We start from the raw sequence: 21,118 nt of genomic DNA, 5'->3' as shown, positions 1-21,118 counted from the left end.
CTTGAGCAGCCAGGAGAGAGCAGTGCCAGCCGTCAGAAGCTACACTCTTGCCAGGCCATGGTGGCACACGCCTTTGATTCCAGTACTTGGGAGGCAGAGGCAGGTGGGTCTCTGTGAGTTTGAGGCCAGCCTGGTCTACAGGGCAAGTTTCAGGACAACCAAGGCTACACAGAGAAACCCTATCTAAAAAAAATAAGAAAGAAAGAAGACAAAGAAGCTATAGCCTAATTTGGGCCACGAGCATCTTCAGAGAGGGGGCAGGAGGCAACTGGGCCCAGGACTGGCTTAAAGACAACAGCTGAGGCCAGGCATGATAGCGCACGCCTTTCATCCCAGCACAGGGGAGGCAGAGGCAGGCAGATCACTGTGAGTTCAAGGCCAGCCTGGTCTACAAAGTGAGTCCAGGGCAGCCAAGGCTACACAGAGAGACCCTGTCTTGAAAAACAAAAACAAATTCAAACAAACAAAAAGACCACAGGTGTGCACCATCTGGGCATGGGTGGCATTTGAGCCTTCAAAATCCACATATCCTGATTATCCATGATGCTGATGGAATCATTTCTTGTGACTTCAAGCAGCAGAGGCTTCGTCTCAGCAGAAGGAGCCCTGCCCCCCACCCCCCACCCCCGCCCCAGAATTGACCAGAGAGCAAAACTGACTTGTACAAGGCCGCGCAGCTGGCCACTGTGAGGAGAGAATCCATGTCTGCCCTGCAGTCTCCCGCCCTACCTTGACCTCCAGGTGTTCCAGGTCTGCTTGGGAAGGCCCAGACCACAAACTCCACCCCCATACAACCTACAGGGAGGGGGTCAGAAAGGAGAACAACCCCTGAAAGCTCCCAGGAAGAAGCCGTTCCTGGCACTGAGCCAGAGGAGCCTGGGGCAGGGTAAACCCCACCTGAAGTCACTGTCTCCCCAGGGGTGACATCACTAACACAGCTGGAGGACTGGGCAAGCCGAGACAAGGCCAAGTGAGTGTCTTCAAACACATCAGTAGTAAAAAAGAAAAGAAATAAATAAAACCATAGCCCCATTCAGGGGCTAGTCAGTTGTCCCACGTGCCTTGAGACCCAGAGGCCATCGAGGTGGGCAAGATGTTCTTCTAGGTTGCACAGCAAATGAGTGGCCAGGCAGGCTTAGAGTAAGAACGCAGGCTCCTCGCAGCAGGATGCTCCGCCTTCCAAGCCAGCTCCTTGAGGCGATGGTCCTCAGAGGTCTTCTATCTTCTCCTCACACTCATGGGACTCTGGTGGTGCCTGGGAGTTCGTCTCCCGATTTAAAATGCGGTCACAGGGGCTGGAGAGATAGCTCAGCAGCTAAGAGCACTGGCAGCTCTTCCAGAGGACCCAGGTTTGAATCCTAGCACTCACAAGGTAGCAAACAACCGGCTGAGGATCAGATGTCCTCTTCTGTCTTCCTTAGGCATTGCACGCATGTGGTACACAGACATGCAGGGAAAACACCCAAACACATAAAATACTACACACACACACACACACACACACACACACACACACAGCTTTAATAAAATCATAACACATCAGACCCTCATCTCTTAGCCCAACCTAATTGCCTCTCCACAGGCTTTGGTGTGTGCGACCACAATACACTTTGCAAGCTACGTTGACTATAGTGCTTTGTTTGTTTGTTTTAGTGGAGGGGACAGAGGCGGGGAGTTGATTGGTTTGGTTTGGTTTTTCGAGACAGAGTTTCTCTGAGTAACCTTGACTGTTCTTGTCTTGGTCTCTGTGTAGACCAGGCTGGCCTTGAACTCACAGAGTTCCGCCTGCCTCTGCCTCCCAGCGCTGGGAGTAAAGGCTTGGGCCACCACCACCTGGCCTGTTTGTTTTTTAGACAGAATCTCAGTAGCCCTGGCTGGCCTGGAACTTGCTATGTAGACCACGCTAGCCTCCAACTCACAGAGATCCTTTTGCCTCTGCCTTCTGGGCCCTGGTATTAAAGGTACTCACTTCCACACCCGGCTAGGCTTTTTGTTTTATTTTATTTTTTTGTTTTTGTTTTGCTTTGTTTTGTTTTTCAAGATAGGGTTTCTCTGGGTAGCCTTAGCTGTCTTGGACTCGCTTTGTAGACCAGGCTGGCCTCAAACTTACAGTGATGCCCCTGCCTCTGCCTCCTGAGTACTGGGATTAAAGGCGTGTGCCATCACGCTCGGCCCGGCTTCTGTTTTTTTAAGACAAGGTCTTACTATGTAGCTTTAGCTGGCTCTACTTGCTATGTAGAACAGGCTAGCCTCTAATAGAGATCCTCCTGCCTCTGTCTCCCAAGTGCTGGGACTAAAAGTGTGTGTCACCATGCTTGGCCTATTTTAGAATTTTTCCTCCAACTGTATCTTATATAGTCCAGGACTGGCCTTGAACTCTTGTTCCTCTTGCCTCCACTTGCTGTTGGGATAACAGGTGTGAGAAATCACACTGAGCTACGGTTCTGTATTTACCCCACAGCAAATGGCAAATGCTACAAACCCAGGATCTTGCCTCCTACCAGATGTCAGACATTAGCCAGCACAGCTCTGCCCACATCCATGCTAAGAGCAGGGCTCTCTCTCCTTCTCTCCAGAGATTTCCAGAAGTGATTACCTGTGTCCCTCCTGGGCCCAGCCTTCCATCCTTTGTCACCTGCACCCTGTTTCCTTCCCAACCTTTTCCCAGCCCATCATCTACCTCGTAGCCTCTAAATCTTTCAAAACTTAAAAGATGGGACTGGAGGTGCTGGAGAGATGGCTCAGAGGTTAAGAGCACTGGCTGCTCTTCAGGAGGTCCTGAGTTCAATTCCCAGCAACCACATGGTGGCTCACAACCATTTATAATAAGGTCTGGTGCCCTCTTCTGGAGTGCAGGTGTACATACAGGCAGAACACTGTATAAATAAATAAATAAACAAATCTGAAAAAAAAAAAAAAAGATAGGGCTGGAGACATAGCTCAATGGTTAAGCGTACTAGCGGACCCAGGTTTGATTTGTAGCACCCACATGGTGGCTCACAGCCTACACATCTCCAGTTCTAGGGGATCCCGTGCCCCCTTTTGGCCTCCACTGGCACCAGCATGCATATGGTGCACAGTCATACACACAGGAAAAAACACCCACACGCGTAAAATTAAAAACAAAACTGAAGCCAGACGTGGTGGGGCATGCCTGTAATCTCAGCACTCGGGAGGCAGAGGCAGGCAGATTGCTGTGAGTTCGAGGCCAGCCTGGCCTATAAAGCAAGTCCAGGACAGGCAAGACTACACAGAGAGACCCTGTCTCAAAAAACCAGCTCTTTGTCAATCTCCCAACCTCAGGTCTCTGCCTGAGCTGTGCTTTCTCTGGGACTGGTCCAGCCACGAATGTCTCCTTCCCAACTCGCATCATGCATTCCCTAAGCTCTCCACCCCAGCATCCACTGGCTATGTCTTCCTATTATGTGCTTTTCTCCTCACGTCCCTGCCTTCAACACATGGTGAGGGTGTCCTCCCAAGGAAGGTGACCCTGTGCGGACAGGGTTCCTCTCTGTCTCTCAGGTTTATATTCCAGCATACAATGCAGTCTTAGAATGTAAATGTTCAATAATGTATAGAATAGTTAATCATGGACTCCATAGAAGCCTACAGAAGAGGCAAGCTGTGGTCACGTGTGCCCACGGACAGCCTGTAATGGTGAGCTAGGAGGGAACAGTGAGGGGACAAAGTCAGAAATTGTCTCTCTTCAACCCACCTGCCCAGTACCTCCAGCCATAGCGTCCCCCTTTCCTTCCTTCTATCCCCACTTCTAGCCTCCGCCTAGCCCTTCTCTCAGCAACCTCTTGCCCCAGGGTTTGTGGGGAGCAATCAAGAGGAATTCCTGGCCCAGAGTCAGAGGAGGCGCCCCAGCAGGCTTGCAGGATGCAACAGTATGCATATGCCAGGAGCTGCTCCAAATTCCAGCTCTCGCAGCCCTGTGTAGAGCCTGCCAAGTGTGGCGGACAGGGGTGAAAGCTCCCCCAGAGCAGGGGGACACTTGGCAGGTTGTAGGGGGTAGAGAAGACAGGCAAGTGCAGAATGCAGCAGAGGTTAGGCCGTAAAAACCCCAGTGAGGGGCAGGCATGATGTAGGTGTCACTCTGTAGTCAGACACCAAAAGCTAGGAAAAGGGTAACCCTCCCTGCAAAGGGTCGATTAATATGAGACCCATGGGACTACTCCTGGCTGGCCCCAGAAAGTCCTGGTTACCCTTGCTCTCACCGGGACAAGGACTGCTCCCACCATTGGCTGTGCTTGGGGGCCTACTTATTCAGAGGTGTCTCCCAGACATGGCATGCTCAGCCATTCTACACTGAGGAACATGAAAGGTCCAGGCATAGTGGTGCAAACCTTTAATCCCAGCACTTGCAAGGATCTCTAGAAGTTCAAGGCCAGCCTGGTTTTAGGATAATCAGGGTTACATATTGAGACTCTGTCTCAAAACAAAACAAAAATAAACAAAAGATTAAAAAGAAAAGAGAAAGAAGGGGGTTGAGAGGCAGCTCTATGGTTAAGAGCACTGACTGTGCTTTCCTAGAAGACCCAGGTTTAGTTCCCAGCATCCACATGGTAGCCCACAACTGTCTGTAACTCCAGTCCCAGACTATGTGATGCTCACTTCTGGCCTCCTCAAGCACCAGGCATGCACAAACTGCATATACATCCATGCAGGCAAATGCTCATAAAACTAAAAATAAGGAAGAGGAGGAGGAGAAGGAGCCCAAGTAAGAGAACCCATGGTTGAGCTTGTGAAAGGTCCCCTTCTGGTCTCTGGGCTAGCCCCTTGTCCTTGTCACTCTTCTTCCTGGGTCAGGGCCAGGGGTGATAAGCTCAGTCAATAGCCCCTGCCCAGCTGTCAGCACCCAAGCTGCCACCTACGCCCACACCAGTGCACCTGGCCTGCCACCATCGCAGCCACTGTCGTGTCTTCCCCACCAGCAGCATGGCTCTGCAGAAATTCGAACACAAGTTGTTTCAACCAGAAAATTCCAGGACCATTGACTGCTGGGCCATTTTCCATTCTGTCGCTGAGAACGAACATAGAGACTTTCAGGAGCTTGGTGTTGCTTCCTTCTTGACCTTTCAGCCGAGATCAAGACTTGAAGCCCAGACTCTTACAGTCAAGGGTTAGAACCACAGGAATCAGGGGCTTGGGGAGCAAAGCTCTTAGAGGCTGAAATCCTCCCCATCATAATCCCCTGCACCCCAAACAGGACCCCCCCCCTCCCCCCCGCCGACCCTTCCAGCCAAGCAGACTAATGTGCCACAGCAAGACAAGACAAGCGCTGGCTGGGAACATCAGGCCAGTACCTTGAGCCTGGGCTGCAAACAGGATGGGACAGGAAAGAGACAGGGCATTTGTGAGCTAAACCTGGGCGCTGGAGGCCTCTCCTCCCCACATGAGAGGCCAGGAGAGATGCAGGAAAGAAGGAACGTGCAGAGAGATGCCAAAGGGTTGGTGGAGGGTGTGTGGTCACCGGGGGTGGCAGGATCTTTCCCTTGGAATTTTCTCCTGGCAGGAAAGGCCCACCCTCCTAGGGATGGAAAACAATCCCTGGCATCTGGCCCCTGGGGCTGGATGGTTTCTGACAATCCACCATTATTATCCTTCCTGCCTCACCCTAGCCTGGTGCAGAGGGGAAACTGAGACAGGCAGGAAGGCAGGATCTCTGGCTAAATTCAGAATCTGACTCACCCTCTGGAAGATTCCAGATATCTCTATCCCTGACTATACAATGTGAAAACTCTAAGAGGGGCTGGAGAGGTGGCTCAATGCCTAAGAACACTGGCTGCTCTTCCAGACGACCCGGGTTCAATTCCCAGCACCCGCATAGAGGCTCACAACCATCTGTAACTCTAGTTCAAGGGAATCCAATCCCTTCTTCTGGTTTCCTCAGAACCAGGCATGTCTTTGGTGAACAGACATACATGAAGTCAAAACACCCATATCCAAAAAACATAAATTTTTTAAAAAAGAAAGAAAAGAAAGGAAATCACTGGGCAGTGGTAATACAGCCTTGAATCCCAGCACAGAGTCAAAGGCAGGCAAATCTCTGAGTTCAAGGTCAGCCTGTTCTACAAAGCAAGTTCTAGGACAGTCAGGACTGTTACACAGAGAGAAATTCTGGCAGTGGAAGAAGAAGAAGAAGAAGAAGAAGAAGAAGAAGAAGAAGAAGAAGAAGAAGAAGAAGAAGAAGAAAGGAAGGAAGGAAGGAAAAAAGAAAGAATTTTTTTTTTTTTTTGGTTTTTGAGACAGGGTTTCTCTGTGTAGCCTTGGCTGTCCTGGTCTCGCTCTGTAGACCAGGCTGGCCTCGAACTCACAGCAATCCTCCTGCCTCTGCCTCCCGAGTGCTGGGATTAAAGGCGTGCACCACCATGCCCGGCTCAAGAAAGAAATTAAGTAGAAAAGAACTTATATTAGGTTTTGTTTTTGTTTTTGTTTTTGTTTTTGTTTTGGTCTTGGTTTTGATTTGGTTTGGTTTTGGTTTTTCAAGACAGGGTTTCTCTTGTAGTCCTGGCTGACTCACTTTGTAGACCTGGACTCACTTTGTAGACCAGATTGGCCTTGAACTCACAGAGATCCACCTGCCTCTGCCTCCCCAAGTGCTGGGATTACAGGTGTTCTCAAGAATTTATTATTTTTAATTAATTTATTTTTATTTTATTTGCATTGTATGTCTACAGGTGTCAGATTTTGGAGTTACAGACAGTTGAATTGAACCCAAGTCCTCTGGAAGAACAGTCAGTGCTCCCAACCGCTGAGCTATCTCTCTAGCCCCTCAAGAACTTTTTTTTTTTTTTTGATTTTTTGAGACAGGGTTTCTCTGTGTAGCTTTGCTATCCTGGACTAGCTTTGTAGACCAGGCTGGCCTTGAACTCACAGCGATCTGCCTGCCTCTGCCACCCGAGTGCTGAGATTAAAGGTGTGCGCCACCACACCCAGCTAAGAACTTATTTTTTAAAAAGAGACAAGTGCTCGCTTCGGCAGCACATATACTAAAATTGGAACGATACAGAGAAGATTAGCATGGCCCCCGTGCAAGGATGACACACAAATTCGTGAAGCGTTCCATAAAAAAATAAATAATTAAAAAATAAATAAATAAAAAGAGACAAACAAAAGACAAAAACAGGTCAAGTGAGGCCCTGGCAGGGCAGGTGGGAATTAAGAACAGAGAGAGCAGCAGTTTGCCCAAAGGGTCCCAGCATGCTTGTGCTCTTTACAACTTGTTTTTGCTTAAAGCTTGTTTTTTTTTTTGTTATTGTTTGTTTCTTTTGTTAGCTCCTTCTCACCTTACTTTGATTTGAGGCAGGGTCTCATGTAGCCCAGGTTGGACTCAAACTCCTTACACGTAGCTGAGGCTAATCTGATCTCTTTTTTTTTTTTTTTAAGACAGGGTTTCTCTGTGTAGCCTTGGTAGACCAGGCTGGCCTCAAACTCATGGCGACCCGCCTGCCTCTGCCTCCCCAGTGTTGGGATTAAAGGTGGGCGCCACCACCACCCAGCTTGGCTAATCTGATCTCTTGCTATCACCTTCCCAGTGTGGCAGTTGGACAGCAGTGTGCCACAATACCCAACCTTACTGCTCTCTTTTCAAAAATTTTTAAAAGATTTATTTATTATGTATAAAGTATGATCAGATCACATTATAGATGGTTGTGAGCCACCATGTGGTTGCTGGGAATTGAACTTATGACCTCTGGAAGAGTAGTCAATGTTCTTAACCGCTGAGCCAGCTCTCCAGCCCCTTACTGCTCCAAGGCTCACTTCCAGGTCCCCTCTTCTGGAAAGGCCTCATGCCTCACCCTCTCCTGGGACCCTTTTCCCACTTAAACCTTTGCCTCTCCTCCTATGGCTCCCTGCTACCCCAGGATGAAGTCCAAGCTCCCTCCTGTGGCTGCTCACAGCCTCCCCAGGTGTCTCTCTGGAGTCCTGGGCTCCTCAGACATCACTATTGCTTCCACCCGGGGTCTCTGGAGGCATCTGGAGCTCAGCCTGGCTGGGTCTTGGATTGGGCCTGAGACCAAAGTCCAGGGGTTTAGTCACTTGTTCAAGGTCACACAGTCGGTACCAAAGCTGAGGTTGGGGCCTTTTAGGGGAAGGCAGGACAGAGGAAACAAACCAATAGCCTTGGGGAGTCTCAGAGCATCTAGGCTAGAGATGACAGTCTAACTAACCCTCACCTCCAAGGCCCAGAAGCCCATTATTTCAGAGACAAGCCCCTCCAAGTCACACAGACACACTGAGCCACAGGCCTGTCCCCTGAGACACAGCTCACCCCTTTCCTGTGATGGGTTACAGAGCGTATTCTGCTGCCCAAGCCGTTTTCACTTCATCTTTTCCTAATTTTGTTTTGAGGAAGTCACTGTGGCTGGGCGCTTTCCCCCTTTTCTCACGCACTCCCAGCCACTTCCATTTCCACCCACATTTCTCTGGAAGCTTGGATAATGGTGACCAAAACAGAGGGCCCTGCCCTATGGGACAGGAGGGTGACAATAAGCAGGATGGAGGCAGGTCTAGCGATGGGAGAGAAGAGGTGGGCAGGGCAGAGTGCAGGGAGCAGCCTACAGAGTGGACATGTCACTTCTAAGGAACCAAAAAGCTAGGAAGTAGGCAGAGCCAGCACAAAGGGCCTGAGGAGGTACATTAGCTTGCCATAGCTTAGGGCAGGGACACTATCACCTCATTCCTTTTTTTTTTTTTTAGCTTCCTTATTCATGTCTCAATCTATAGGTCTTTCAGTTGACTTTTGTGGGGCACAAGAACAATTGGACAGACGGCCCTGACTCCAGGAGGTGGTGTGTGGCTAGGACCCAGAGTCAACAGCAGCACATGTGGTGACATGGGGTCAGACACCCTGCACAGTGAAGAAGGCCAGAAAGTAAGAGCTGACCAGTGGCTCTGAAACTGGGGGCATTTCAGCAGGCTTTGCTCAGGAGGAGGGCCCACTGAGGAAATCAGCAGGGTAAGCCCCTGTTCCCCGTGTGGAGGAGGGAAAAACATCCAAGCAAAGGGAACAACTTGTTCGGAATCTGTAGGGCGTGGGCCACCTGCTTCCCTGCCTAGGTGAAGGAGCCCAGGACAGACTGGGACTTAGTCTGTGGTCTCTGCTGTGAAATGGTATGTGAGACATAAGCCAAGTGTGGCCTTACCGAGAGTGGTCTCCCCATCACCCTGCTCATCCTGGGTGGCAAGAGGCCCTGTGTGGACTGAGATGCAGAGTCTGGATCTGGGTGGGGAGGTAGGGACTCCTGGTTCCCACCCCTGGCTTTCTGCCTGCTGCCAGGCTGTTATGAATGTGGTTGTTGCTGTGTGTGTGTATACGTGTTTTAGGTAGGAGGGGGCAATACCACAATGCATAGATGGAGGTCAGAGGACAACTTGCAGAATGGTTTTCTGGTTGTGGTAGAGGATCAGAAGTTCTGGTCATCCTCAGCTACATAAGGAGTTCAAGGCCAGCCTCAGCTACATGACTATCTCAAGCAAACCAAAAGTAAAACAAACACAACAAAAACAAAACCAAAATAGCAGCTGCAGCCACAGCAACAGCAGCAACAACAAAAAAAACAAAAAACAAAAAAACAAAACAAAACCCTCCCAGCTTATCCAGGCTAGTGAACTTAAACATACAGTAGGCAGTTCATTTGACTCAGTTCCTGAGTGCCTACTGTGTGCCAGGCCCTGCACAAATTGCTTTGAGACAGCCTAGCCTACAGGCAGAGGTCACACCAGGCAGGACTAGCAGAGGTACAGGCAGCAGAAGGCTAAGCATAGCTTCAGGCTGCTATGACCACAGAGTACAGTGTCCAGGGAAGATGGCGAGGCAGTTCTGTGTCAGAGCTTCCTGCCCACGCAGTACTCATGCCATTGAATTTTATTTTGCCATGTAGAAGGCCTGGGCTGGCCCTGCCTAAGACTGCTGAGTGCCACCTCTAGTTTTGGGAATCAAAGCAAACGCTCTGGGTTGTAGCTGGGCATGGTGGCACACGCCTGAACTCCCTAGTGTTTTGAGGCTGACCACAGAAGGATCAGGATGCAAGCTTAGTCTAGGCTACAGAGTGAGATCCAGGGAAGCCTGGGTAACCTCATCTAAAAATAAAAATCTTGCCAGGCGTGGTGGCGCACGCCTTTAATCCCAGCACTCGGGAGGCAGAGAGGCAGGCAGATCGACCCGAGTTTGAGGCCAGCCTGGTCTACAAAGGGAGTCCAGGATAGCCAAGGCTACACAGAGAAACCCTCTCAAAAAAGCAAAAAATAAATGAATAAAGAAAGAAAGAAGGAAAGAAAGAAAAAGAAAAATCTTGTGCTGGAGAGATGGCTTAGAGGTTAAGAGCACCAACTGCTCTTCCAAAGGACCTGGGTTCAATTCCCAGAAACTACATGGTGGCTTACAACCACTTCTGATTGTGATCAAATGCCCTCTTCTGGTATGCAGGCAGAGCACTATACATAATAAAAATACAAATCTTTAGAGAACAAGGTCATGCAGAGATGTTTGCTATGTCCCCCTGGGTACGTTAGTTAGCTTGCCTCTCACTGCCCTGCTTCTATAGTCCCCTTGCAAGGGTGACTAGACATCATAGCAAATATTTAGAGACCCAAAATGGGGCTAAGGAGCATGCCATGTGCTTCATAAATGTTGTTGACATGTGAAAAGTGTGAACTACGGAAAGCCCTTCACCCAGGAGGGCCTTGCCTTAGAAGAAACGGATAACAAAATGCTCACAGGGAAGAGACCGCAACCCCGGGTCTGACTCCCTTCCACTCCCTGCTCTGTACCCCAAACCTTGTCTTTAGAAACAGCACCAACCTGGAGCACTCAGAGAAGCAGAGGCAGGCAGATCTCTGTAAGTTAAGAGCCAGTCTGGTCTACAGAGTGAGTTCCAGGACAGCCACAGAGAAACTCTTTCTTGAAACTTAACTTGTCGTTTTTGGTTGGCTTGGCTGCTGGGAGTCCCCAGTGCAAGACCCAAAAGTTGAGGTCAGTGGTGAGCTGGAAGCTGGGAGCTGGCAGCTCTCGGGCCAAAGGGCCCAGGTCTACCATGGATGAATGGGTGACTGTCTTGGTTGGTTAACAAGCCTTAGCGGTGCTGTTCTGGTATAGAGAAAGGGTAGTACCCATGTCAAGATGCATATGGTATATGCATGGGGACTGTTGCCACTTTGCTTACTGTTATCTGTGGAATGACAGGATAAGGCTGCCTCAGAAGTACAGGTCAGCCACTGCCACTGTCATCTGGTACCCTGTGTCATGCCCCAGGCTAGGCACTGGCCAGGCAGCCTGCTGGAGGGGCCAACTGGGCAACAGGGTGGAGGCTGCAGGGATGAGGAAGTGGCTGCTTCAGCTATCTTTAGCACCTTCCCTCGGCCTTTGACTGCCAGGCTAAACAGAGCTCAAGTGAGGAAAGGGAGGCAGGGCCACTTCTCCATAGTCACATGAAGCCAGTGACCTACAGCTACTATGGCCACTCAGGGACCCACACTGCAGTGTCTGACGCCTCTGTGCCTGTCAGGGGTGAACAGTCCATCACCCCCATTTGTGAAGAAAGCTTAGGCCAAAGGGGAAGAGACCTAGATTCAAGGGACCTAAGTAATACTAGGAACATCCCTCCATCCTTCATGGAGCTTTGGTGGACATGGTAGTGAGGTGCTTAGAGCTTCCCGAAGCAGTACCTACCTCTGGCTTGCCTACCCCTGGGAGTCTCACCAAGGAATGGTTAGCTTCTCTGCCTCAATTTACCTCTATGGGCTGTCAGGATCACTTAGTGATGTGAGTGACCCAAAGTAGCTCAGAAGCGGCTATAGCCTCATTTCCCATCTGTGAAATGGGAACAGCAGTTCAGTTGTAGGGACTGAAGGCCAGCAGGAGGCAAGATACACAGGAGGTGCTCACCAGACAGGCTCTGCTCCCCTCAGCAGCCACACCAGGCTTTACAGCTGTTCCTTCATGATGCCCGGGCTCAGTCCCAACATTGCAGGCCCACAGCTGCTCACCACGCACCTTTAATCATGCTGTATGTCATACGGCCTTGCCTCTGTACCATGGGGTAGTTGGCAGAATCTACTTGAGTGACCCTAAGGATTCTGAGGGGTGACAATCTCAGGCTCAGACAGGGACAAAGAGCTACCAGGATCTTAGGAATTGGCCCCAGGCTTGACCCCGAGGTAGAGAGGCAGGCAGGTCTTTAGTAGATGGTAGGGCAGTTAAGGGGACCACAAGTCTCAGACAAGTAGCAGCATGCAGAGAGCTGGCAGAATGTTTGCCTGTAGTACTGAGGAATGGAGGCAGCCTGAGGCCATCCCCACCCCACCCCAGGGAGACTCACCAGGATCCAGGTTAGAGAACTTTGAGGTGAGCCCAGGAGGTTGGTAGCCAGCTGGCCACCCCTCTGCCTCCTTGGGCCATTCACCTAGGTAAAGGCCCTGTCATGCCTTTTAAGGAGATAGCAAATCCAGCCACATCTTCCTTGTTCTCAAATGCTTAAGTCTCAGTGGGTATGTTTTTCAGGATTGAAACTCCTTGTCACCACTGGATTCCAGTGAGGCATGTCTGGGGTTTCTGGTTTGAGGAAAGCAGGGCAGGAAGGCACAGGTATGGGAGGTGGGCTCTTGGACACGGAAAACTGGGCAGACAATGATCCAATAGCTTTGCAGAACAAGCTGGGGGAACTGCATCTGTACCTGGGGACCCCCACCCAAGCTCAGATGCAGCACTCCAAAGTTAAATAAGCAATTGTGTGCACCAAGCTGTCCAGGGGAGAGCAGGGCAACCTGCAGTAATTAAGCAAGAAGGTACAGGCTGCTTTTGCACCTCTCCTCCCTCAGGAGCTGGGACCAGAGCCCAAGAGGGCCCTTCTGCACCTGCCCCTTTGAGCTTCATCTGAGGAATCTTTTCAAGCCTGAGGTCTTTGGTAGCCAATAGCTTTCCTTTGCACTGACCTACCTCTCAAGGAAACAAGTGTCCAAGGAGTTGCAAGGTCCAGGTTTCTTTCTCCACTACTTTAACAGCAGGAACCAGTTAATAAAAAAAGCCTGGAGGATGGCTTTCCACAGTTCAAACACTCAAAAACCCAAACTCCCGCCTTCTACACACTTTACCACCCTGCCTGGTGCTTGAGCTACGGTGCCTGGAGATGAGGGTCAAGGTTGTTTCCAGAACCCACAACTATCCTTAACTTGAAGTCCAGGGTTCTAGTCTCCTGGGCCTGCCCCAGGTGTTAGCCTACCATCAGTTGCAGGGCTGACTCCCAGGCCCATCTAATGAGGGTAGGCTGCCCTCAGAGCCAATGCTCGCTCACCTTGTAGGTGCTGAGGCAAGGCCTGCATAAAGCCTTTGTGCCTGTTAAAGTACCTGAACAAGCCCCAGCTGGAGGCTATCATACTAAACCTCTGCATCCTCACCCACCATGTTTGCTTTAGGTACTAAACTTGTCTTAGCAACAACTGTTCCTCTGACCTCAAGTGTCAGCATACAACTCCCCTCCCACCAATGTATTGCTCAAGGAAATGAGGAGCCAATGTCACTGGAAAAGTTTTTATTGAGACCCCACCAGCTGCACAAATTGCTTCTGGCATTAAGCACCTTCCTCCTTGGCAATGCGGTCTTTCTTGAGTGGTCCCTGTGAAGAAGGAAACAGCAGAGCTTTATCATCTTCTCTATCCCCACTGACAGCCAAGATGTTAGAGCCTGGCAGGTGCCCCCAGCCCAGGTAGTTCCTTACCATGAATGCTTTCTTCTCCTCCATGGTCTGGAAACGACCGTGGCCAAACTTGGAGGTAGTGTCAATGAACTTCAGGTCAATCTTCTCCAGAGCTCGCCGTTTGGTCTGTACCAGCAAGGACTGTGGGCCAGAATGAACAGTCAGTGACTTACAGACATCCAGCACTGACCAAACACCTAGCCACCACAGTGACATGAAGCTGAGCAGAGGTTCTGTGCAAACTAGGAAAACTATGTGAGGCCACACATGGTCCGTCCTCAGGATTTCAATACCCAGACAGGCCAATTTCCCCACAGCTCAGGCTTGTCAGTTTCCCTGGGGTCACTGGCCTCAGGGTCAATCAATCTCACCTTACGAAGGGTAAGCACTCGCTTCTTGGTTCCCACCACACAGCCTTTGAGCATGACGAAATCATTGGTCACCTCACCATAATGGACAAAGCCACCCTAGGGGATCACAGAAAGCTATTGGTCAGTGAGGCAAACTAGCTGAAGATCAGCCAACAACCCACAGCAGGGCTGTTCTCAGAAGGAAGGCAACAGGAAATGGTTCCTCAGCTTCACTCGGGCGCTGTGCCCAGCGCATATTCCAGAGCCTCATCACAGAACAGCTGTGCTTGAGCCCTACCTTTTACCAACCCCCACCCAGGGGACAAGCAGCCAGACGTGTGTAGGGGCATGAATGGAGCCCCTATCAGACAAAAGCATGCAAGGTGTCAGCCAGCACTCACCAGTGGGTTGATGCTCTTGTCAGACAGGTCATAGTCAGTGGATGCATTGTTCTTGATCAGCTTACCGTCCTTGATGAGGTAGCCTTGGCCAATCTTGTAAATCTGAACAAACACAAGGGCATCAACTACTGAGAAGGCAGCCCAAGTAAGAACTAACACACCCAGCCGGGCGTGGTGGTGAGCGCCTTTAATCCCAGCACTCGGGAGGCAGACGGATCGCTGTGAGTTCGAGGCCAGCCTGGACTAGAGTCCAGGACAGTCAAGGCTACAGAGAAACCTTGTCTCGAAAAACAAAACAAAAACTAACACCCAAGGTCAGAAAGCAGATTAATACAGTGAGCTGCCAGCAACTAGTCTAGTAAGATTAACAGCAAGCCTAGGCGTTCTACAGCTGTGTTTTCCAGGTAGTGGGGCTAGATTAAAAATACTGCTTTAGGAGCCAGGCGTGGTAGTGCAGGCCTTTAATACCAGCACACAGGAGGCCGGCCAATCACTGAGTTCGAGGCCATCCTGGTCAACAAAGTGAGTCCAGGACAGCCAAGGATACACAGAAACCTTGTCTTGAAAAAGAATCTCCTTTAGGGGCGGGAGAGATAGCTGGAGAGCACTGCCTGCTCCTCCAGACGTCCTGAATTCTGTTCCCACCAACCACATGATGGCTCATAACAATGAGATCTGGTGCCCTCTTCTGGTGTGCATGTAGAACACCGTATGTAATGAATCTTTAATTTTAAAAAATGCTCCTTTAGTGGGACATGGTTGCTTGTAGTCCCAGCACTTAAGACCCAAGAATGACAGAGGCTCAAGGTCCCTCTTCTGCTGCAGTTATAGCCACCAGGCTACATGAGCCTAACTAAAAGATACTGGGTATGGTGGCAGCTCACACCTCTAATCTTAATCCAGACAGGATTGTGTGCTATGCAGCCATCTCAGAAAACATTGATTGCTTATAAAAACGAACCTTCCAAAAATCTCCCTAGGGAAGGGTTGGCACATTGATCAGTGGTGTTAAATCTGAGACAGGCAGAGGCATACAGCTAATGGACTAACAGTCTCATCATCCAGGTCTCCCATCTGCAGAACACCAGTCAACTCTATCAAGCCTTACCTTCTTGTTAATCTCTGTTCGATGATGGTAGCCCTTCTGCCCAGCTCGAGCCACCGAGAAAGCCACACGGGCAGGGTGCCAGGCTCCAATACAGGCAACTTTGCGCAGCCCTCTGTGGGTCTTGCGGGGTAGTTTCTTTGTATGCCAACGACTGGTCACACCTGGAAAGAAGATGTAACTGTAATAAGGGGCCTGGCACAATGTTCCTTCCTTGTGAGTGCCCATCTGAGGTGTGTTGAGAGCATTGATTACTGAATTAGCTACCACACAATGGGTAAATCTGAACCCCATAGCTCAAGACCAATCCCACGCGTATTTAGTTTGTTTGTTTTTTTTTTGGTTTCTGTGTAGCCTTGACTGTCCTGGACTCACTTTGTAGACCAGGCTGGCCTCGAACTCACAGCAATCCGCCTGCCTCTGCCTCCCGAGTGCTAGGATTAAATAAAGGTATGCAACACCACACGCGGCTTTAGTCCTATTTCAATCAGGTTGGATAGATGGGTGCCTGCCTAAATACAACCCTCATTCCAAGATATCTGTACTTGCAGTATCTGTCTGCATTTGCAGCTACACACAAGCTGGATGCCAGAGGTTGGCCATGTATGAGCAGTTAATTATAGCTCACCAATTCAGCTACCTTAGGGGCAGAGCTTGCCTCTGGGGAAGCCCACCTCCATGGCCACATGGGTGCTAGTGATTGGATCCTATCTGGGTAAGAGTGTTATTCTTTGTGAGGAAGTTCCTTGGGTGTGTACAGCATACACTCTAGGGTCTCAGAATAGCTAGGTCAAGCTCCCACAGGTCAACAGAATCACACAATCCGAAGCTTACCTTTATATCCTTTGCCTTTTGTCACCCCGATGACATCAATCATCTCATCCTGTCCAAACACCTGGTTCACAGGAACCTGCTGCTCCAGCCTCTCCCTGGCCCAGTCTAGCTTCTCAGCCACGGTGCCCCCGTTCACCTGGATCTCCATCAAGTGTGCCTTCTTCTGGCGCAGAGGAAGCAGGCGCATCTGGAAGAGCAGATGAAGCTTAGCTCAGGTTGGAAGCAGCATGCTCTGAGTAGATGAACTGGAAAGGAAATCATCCCCAAGTTCTAAGTCTAAGGGGCCCTGACTTTTGCCAGTGGGAACAATCCCCACTGGTTGACTAGACTGTCAAGAGGAGGAAGTCCATACCCTGAAACAGAAGTATTCCAGGCTAGCCAGGGCCACAAACAGAAATTAAGCCTGAGATCTAAACAAGTGCCATAGCGCCCTCTGCTGGTTAGAGACACCAAAGTAGCACTACGCCAATTAGAGCACACTGGCCAGAAGTTTAAGCAGGTTTACTGTAAGTCCTAATACCCCTCATAGTATATTGTAAAATCCCTGTGCAATGACAGAAAAAAACTGTAGGAGTCAATGAAAAAGGCATCACACTACTAGATAAAGGCAGGTGCTCACCTGAGTGTGGGCAATTATGCGGATGACCTGGCAGTACTTCTTCATGCTGTTGAAGTCCTTCTCCAGCTGCTTCTTGCCCATGTCGTCCTGCCATTTCTTACAGTACTTGGTAAAGGCCTTCTTCTTAGACTTGTGCCTTCAGGAGCAGAGCAGAGTTGGGGGAGGGGCCGGGTGCAGGCCTTCATCACCCTTGCACAGGGTGAGAGGAAGGCACACTGGCACCATGTGGGGACTGGGCTCATTGCCGGCTTCTAAGGAGCCTTTTCCACCGGCAAGCGGAGCCTGGATGGAGCTCATCGGGCAGTGCCGAGCGGAGCTGAGCAGAGGTCCACAGGTTAATGTAAGCCACAAACATACAGAACACAATTCTTGCTCCAGGGTACCAAACCCCCCTTTCTCTACTTGAGGGCACACCTCACACTACTGGAAACTTAGAGACCCAGGTCAGAGGTACAAGACTTGTTTAAAGCTAATCTCCAGGCCAAGAAAGCAAGCCAAACTAAGGCCCAGAAGCAAGATCTGCCTGTTTCCCAGCTTCATTTGCCACTTTCCAGTAGTTAAGCCAACCAACACCCACAAGGCTTAATGGAATCAGCTTTTGGCTCAAAAACCCAAGGTCTCTGGAAGCCTTTAATCAAAGCACTTGCACTGAAAGACCCAATACAAGGCATCCCTTACTTCTAGCCCAGCCCAGATGGTTCTGAGCTTCTCCAGCTTACCAGTTCTTATAGAATCGCCTTTTACACTCATCGCTGATGTGCTCAGCAAACACTGTCTTGAAGGTCCGGAGGCCTCGTGGGGTTTCTACATATCCCACAATGCCCACAACCACCATGGGTGGGGTTTCCACAATGGTTACAGCCTCCACAACTTCTTTCTTGTTCACCTCTGTGAAGACAGCCATCAGAAGGTGGTCAAGTTCCCCAACACACACGCGCGCACATTTTTCAGAAGGGCTTTCTGCTTCTTTATCAGGCCACTGGGCCCTATCTGGCTTTCCAGGATGCCCAATGGGAGCTTCTAACTCAGCTAAACCCTAATGTTCCAGGTCATGATGCCTAACCTATACAATTGCTGTTAACAGACAGGAAGCCAGATGGTGCCTACCATATACAATTGCAGGACTAACGTATTAGCAAAATGCCATGTGCTTCACTCCAGGCAGTCTTTAAAAAAACCTATCACTAGTCTGGTTTCAGATCTCTTCACAATTTACTACCCAGACAAGAAACTGCTACCTGTTCCTGGAAAAGTATGCAGGAGGAAATCCTTCTAGGGAAGGGGCTTGCTCGGCAGCTGTGCCTGACATTCCAGAGGAGCTGGGGTTGATTCCCAGGCACCCACATGGATGGGAAGGATGAACTTTCTTCAGCCCCACAGGACTATTATCTACCCAGCACTCTGTGACTGCCTTTCTCGCTCAGTGGGCACTAACACCTTAAGTCAGCTTCAGCGCAAGCCACACTAGATAAGCCATTCCTGTTGCGGCTCTTGGCAACTACAGGAATTATAACTATACTTATAATCTGTTCAAATTTTACAAGGAAAATGTATTCTACATACTAGATCCTGGCCTGTCGACTTCCCGGACGATGTGGGTCATGCCAGCCTTGTAGCCGAGAAAGGCTGTGAGGTGAACCGGCTTGGAAGGGTCATCCTTGGGGAAGCTCTTCACTTTCCCGCGATGCCGGCTGCTGCGCTTCCGAGGCAAGAAGCCCAAGGACCCATGCCTGGGAGCCGAGAATTTCCTGTGAGACTGGGATAAAGGGAGAGAAATCAACACTAGCGTTCTCACCTGTTTAACAGACTGCTTCCGTAGACTTCAGTGATTAAGCCCAGGGGAGCACTCCACTTTCAAGAACGCCATCAGAAAGTAGACTTTACTTAACATGCTTCCCAGCTACGCTCTACTACAAATGGCCAAACAGGCCATGTTCTGTGCTCTTTCATGACTCACTTGCTAAGCCGGCAACATGGCGGCTACAGGTAGGCCTCGGGAACTCCCAATGCCAAATCAGAACATGACAATCAGCACAGAGTTTCTGTCCGCCCGTCAGAAGGTTCATCATTTGTGGCTTCTGGGAACTCCGGAGGCCGACACTCCAAAACGGAGAATCGACCGGTTTTGCGCAGCGACTCCGTCTTAGTCAATGCAATTGGTAAGGCCACGACCTTCCCTAGCATGCTAAGCATTGGCCCAAACCTCGAAATAACCCCAAAATAAACGATCCGGAAATGAGCGGCCTTTAGGTCTGCGCTCAACACAAAGTCTCTCCCCCAGGCCCACGCCGCCCCCCACGCACGTTGTCTACAGGGCTCGTCGAGGCCCCGGCACCTAGGCTCGCTCGCGGCCTGCGTTACGGCCTCCGTGCTCCTAGTGCACACCCTTAGTGTTGGTGAGGACGCGATGGCGCGGACGGGCCACAGACACCGCAAGGCCAGCAGGAAACAAAGGACACAAGCACCGCTCCCATACGTACCATCCTGACCGTCACACGCCGCCGATAGAGGTCGACGAGGCGCCGGCGCAGGCTATATAAAGCCACTTAATGGCTCCGCCCCCCCCCCTCAGCGTGCGAGCGTGCTGCCGCAGGGGACGCCGGGTCGAAGGGCGCGAATCCGGCGTCCCGTTGCACACGCATTCCCGCCCACTCGTGATTGACAAGTAGCAGCCGTACGGCGAGCGGTTGGGCTCAAACTTAACCAAATACCTCGGCGACGCAGACGTTTAGAACACAGGGAGGCTACGGCATTCTGCAGCAGCCAAACTTGATAATGAAGAAAAATGGCTGCATTGTTTGTGTCCATGCGCTACGCTGTCACCTTTAGAACTGAGCCAGTGATTTTGATGCGACACTGACTTGCCTTTAATAGGCCATGATTTCGGGCACACCTCTCTCAAGTCCTGTCACTCAGTTCAGTACACAGATGTCATGTCTCGTTCATATTGTTTTTAATTTTCAGATTTACATACGGATGAGTGTTTTGCCTGCGTGTATGTATGTACACCACGTGCGTGCCTGGCGTTTTCTAAGTTACAGACAGCTGTGAGTGCTGTAAACCAAACCTAGTCCGGTGAGATAGCAACGTTTTCTTTTCTTTTCTTTCTTTTTTTTTTTTTTTGGTTGTTGTTGTTTTTGTTTTTGAGACAGGGTTTCTCTTTGTAGCCCTAGCTGTCCTGGACTCACTTTGTAGACCATGCTGGCCTCGAACTCAGCGATCTGCTTGCCTCTGCCTCCCGAGTGCTGCCTTTCCTCATTTGTTTTCCTCTATGTATGTGCACCGCACATGTGCGGTAGTGGGGGGATCAGAAGAGACTGTGCAACTGGAGTTACAGAGGATAGTTGTTATATTTTAAAATTAAAGGCAAGATAAGGTACCAGGCAGCAGACATTATGTTGTAGAGGAGTTTATTAAATGAGCAGGGGGTGGGGGGGAGAGGGGTACCCCAGAGAGAGACTGAGACAGGAAGAGAGTGGAGAGGGGGCGGGGGGAAGTAAGAGAGAAAGTAAGAGAGAGATCACGAGGAGGGTCTATCCTTTTACAAGGCCCTGGGCAGGGTCACGGCCTGTGGTAGGTAAGCAATGACGTCACAAGTAGGTGGGCTGAAGCAGAGGAATAGAGTAATAGTAGTTCTGCGAACCAAACATTGGTTAAGAGCAAGAGATCTCTCCTGGGAGCACAGTTCACAGATCCTTGTGCTATGCCGCCGGTTAAGCCAGGGGATGCAATGTGAATTCCAGCTGCCCCGGGAAACTGCAGGCTTGGTCTCGGGACCGTACTGGGTATCATAGCCAAGAGAAGACCTCCCAGTAGCTGGGGTGTGTGGAGGCTCATGCCGTTGATGAGCGGGAAAGATTAGCTGCCTAAATCAGCCTGTGGATTAGGCCCTAGGTACATCCTTAACACCTGCCCTGCCCCGTGCTAAACGAGGTTTGAGCTTTCCAGGTGTGGCTGGCAATACAGGAAGAAGCCCAGGACAACCGCATCGCGTCTAGATTCTCCAGGTATCAGAACCAAAGTTTTTCTTGGTGCCTGTGGAATCCAGATGACGGCGCCAAGTCCCGTGGACCAGGAGCTGCCATGTGAGTGCCAAGAAAAACTTTGGT

The 21,118-nt window shown here is 50.4% G+C and overlaps 1 protein-coding gene and 1 long non-coding RNA gene across 2 annotated transcripts; both read right to left on the bottom strand.

The window, feature by feature from the left end:
• Positions 1–13,520: 13,520 nt before the first annotated feature.
• Positions 13,521–19,615, bottom strand: RPL3 (ribosomal protein L3). The gene is made up of 10 exons (XM_084749257.1): positions 19,490–19,615; positions 18,573–18,765; positions 17,729–17,897; positions 17,010–17,145; positions 16,391–16,577; positions 15,560–15,720; positions 14,452–14,553; positions 14,072–14,167; positions 13,722–13,841; positions 13,521–13,619 (listed from the first exon to the last, which is right to left on the bottom strand). The coding sequence occupies exons 1-10, from the start codon at positions 19,490–19,492 to the stop codon at positions 13,575–13,577; spliced, it is 1,212 nt and encodes a 403-aa protein (XP_084605383.1). The 5' UTR covers positions 19,493–19,615; the 3' UTR covers positions 13,521–13,574.
• On the bottom strand, positions 14,176–14,453 carry LOC311579051. The gene is made up of 2 exons (XR_014773036.1): positions 14,366–14,453; positions 14,176–14,205 (listed from the first exon to the last, which is right to left on the bottom strand). It is a non-coding gene; the product is annotated as an uncharacterized lncRNA (long non-coding RNA).
• Positions 19,616–21,118: the final 1,503 nt, after the last annotated feature.

This window comes from Acomys minous (genome assembly GCF_964271855.1).
Source record: "Acomys minous genome assembly, chromosome: 12".
Classification (NCBI taxonomy): Eukaryota; Metazoa; Chordata; class Mammalia; order Rodentia; family Muridae; genus Acomys; species Acomys minous.
Note: the sequence above shows the minus strand (reverse complement) of the source record. Positions and strands in the feature narration are given on the sequence as shown.

Bases quoted from the DNA above. Each gene is read 5' to 3' on its own strand.
- RPL3 (XM_084749257.1), bottom strand. The intron at 16,578-17,009 runs GTGAGCACCTGC...CTGCTCTTCCAG, and splicing joins GCATAATTGCCCACACTCAG to ATGCGCCTGCTTCCTCTGCG. The intron at 13,842-14,071 runs GTGAGATTGATT...TCTGGCCCACAG, and splicing joins GAGTGCTTACCCTTCGTAAG to TCCTTGCTGGTACAGACCAA.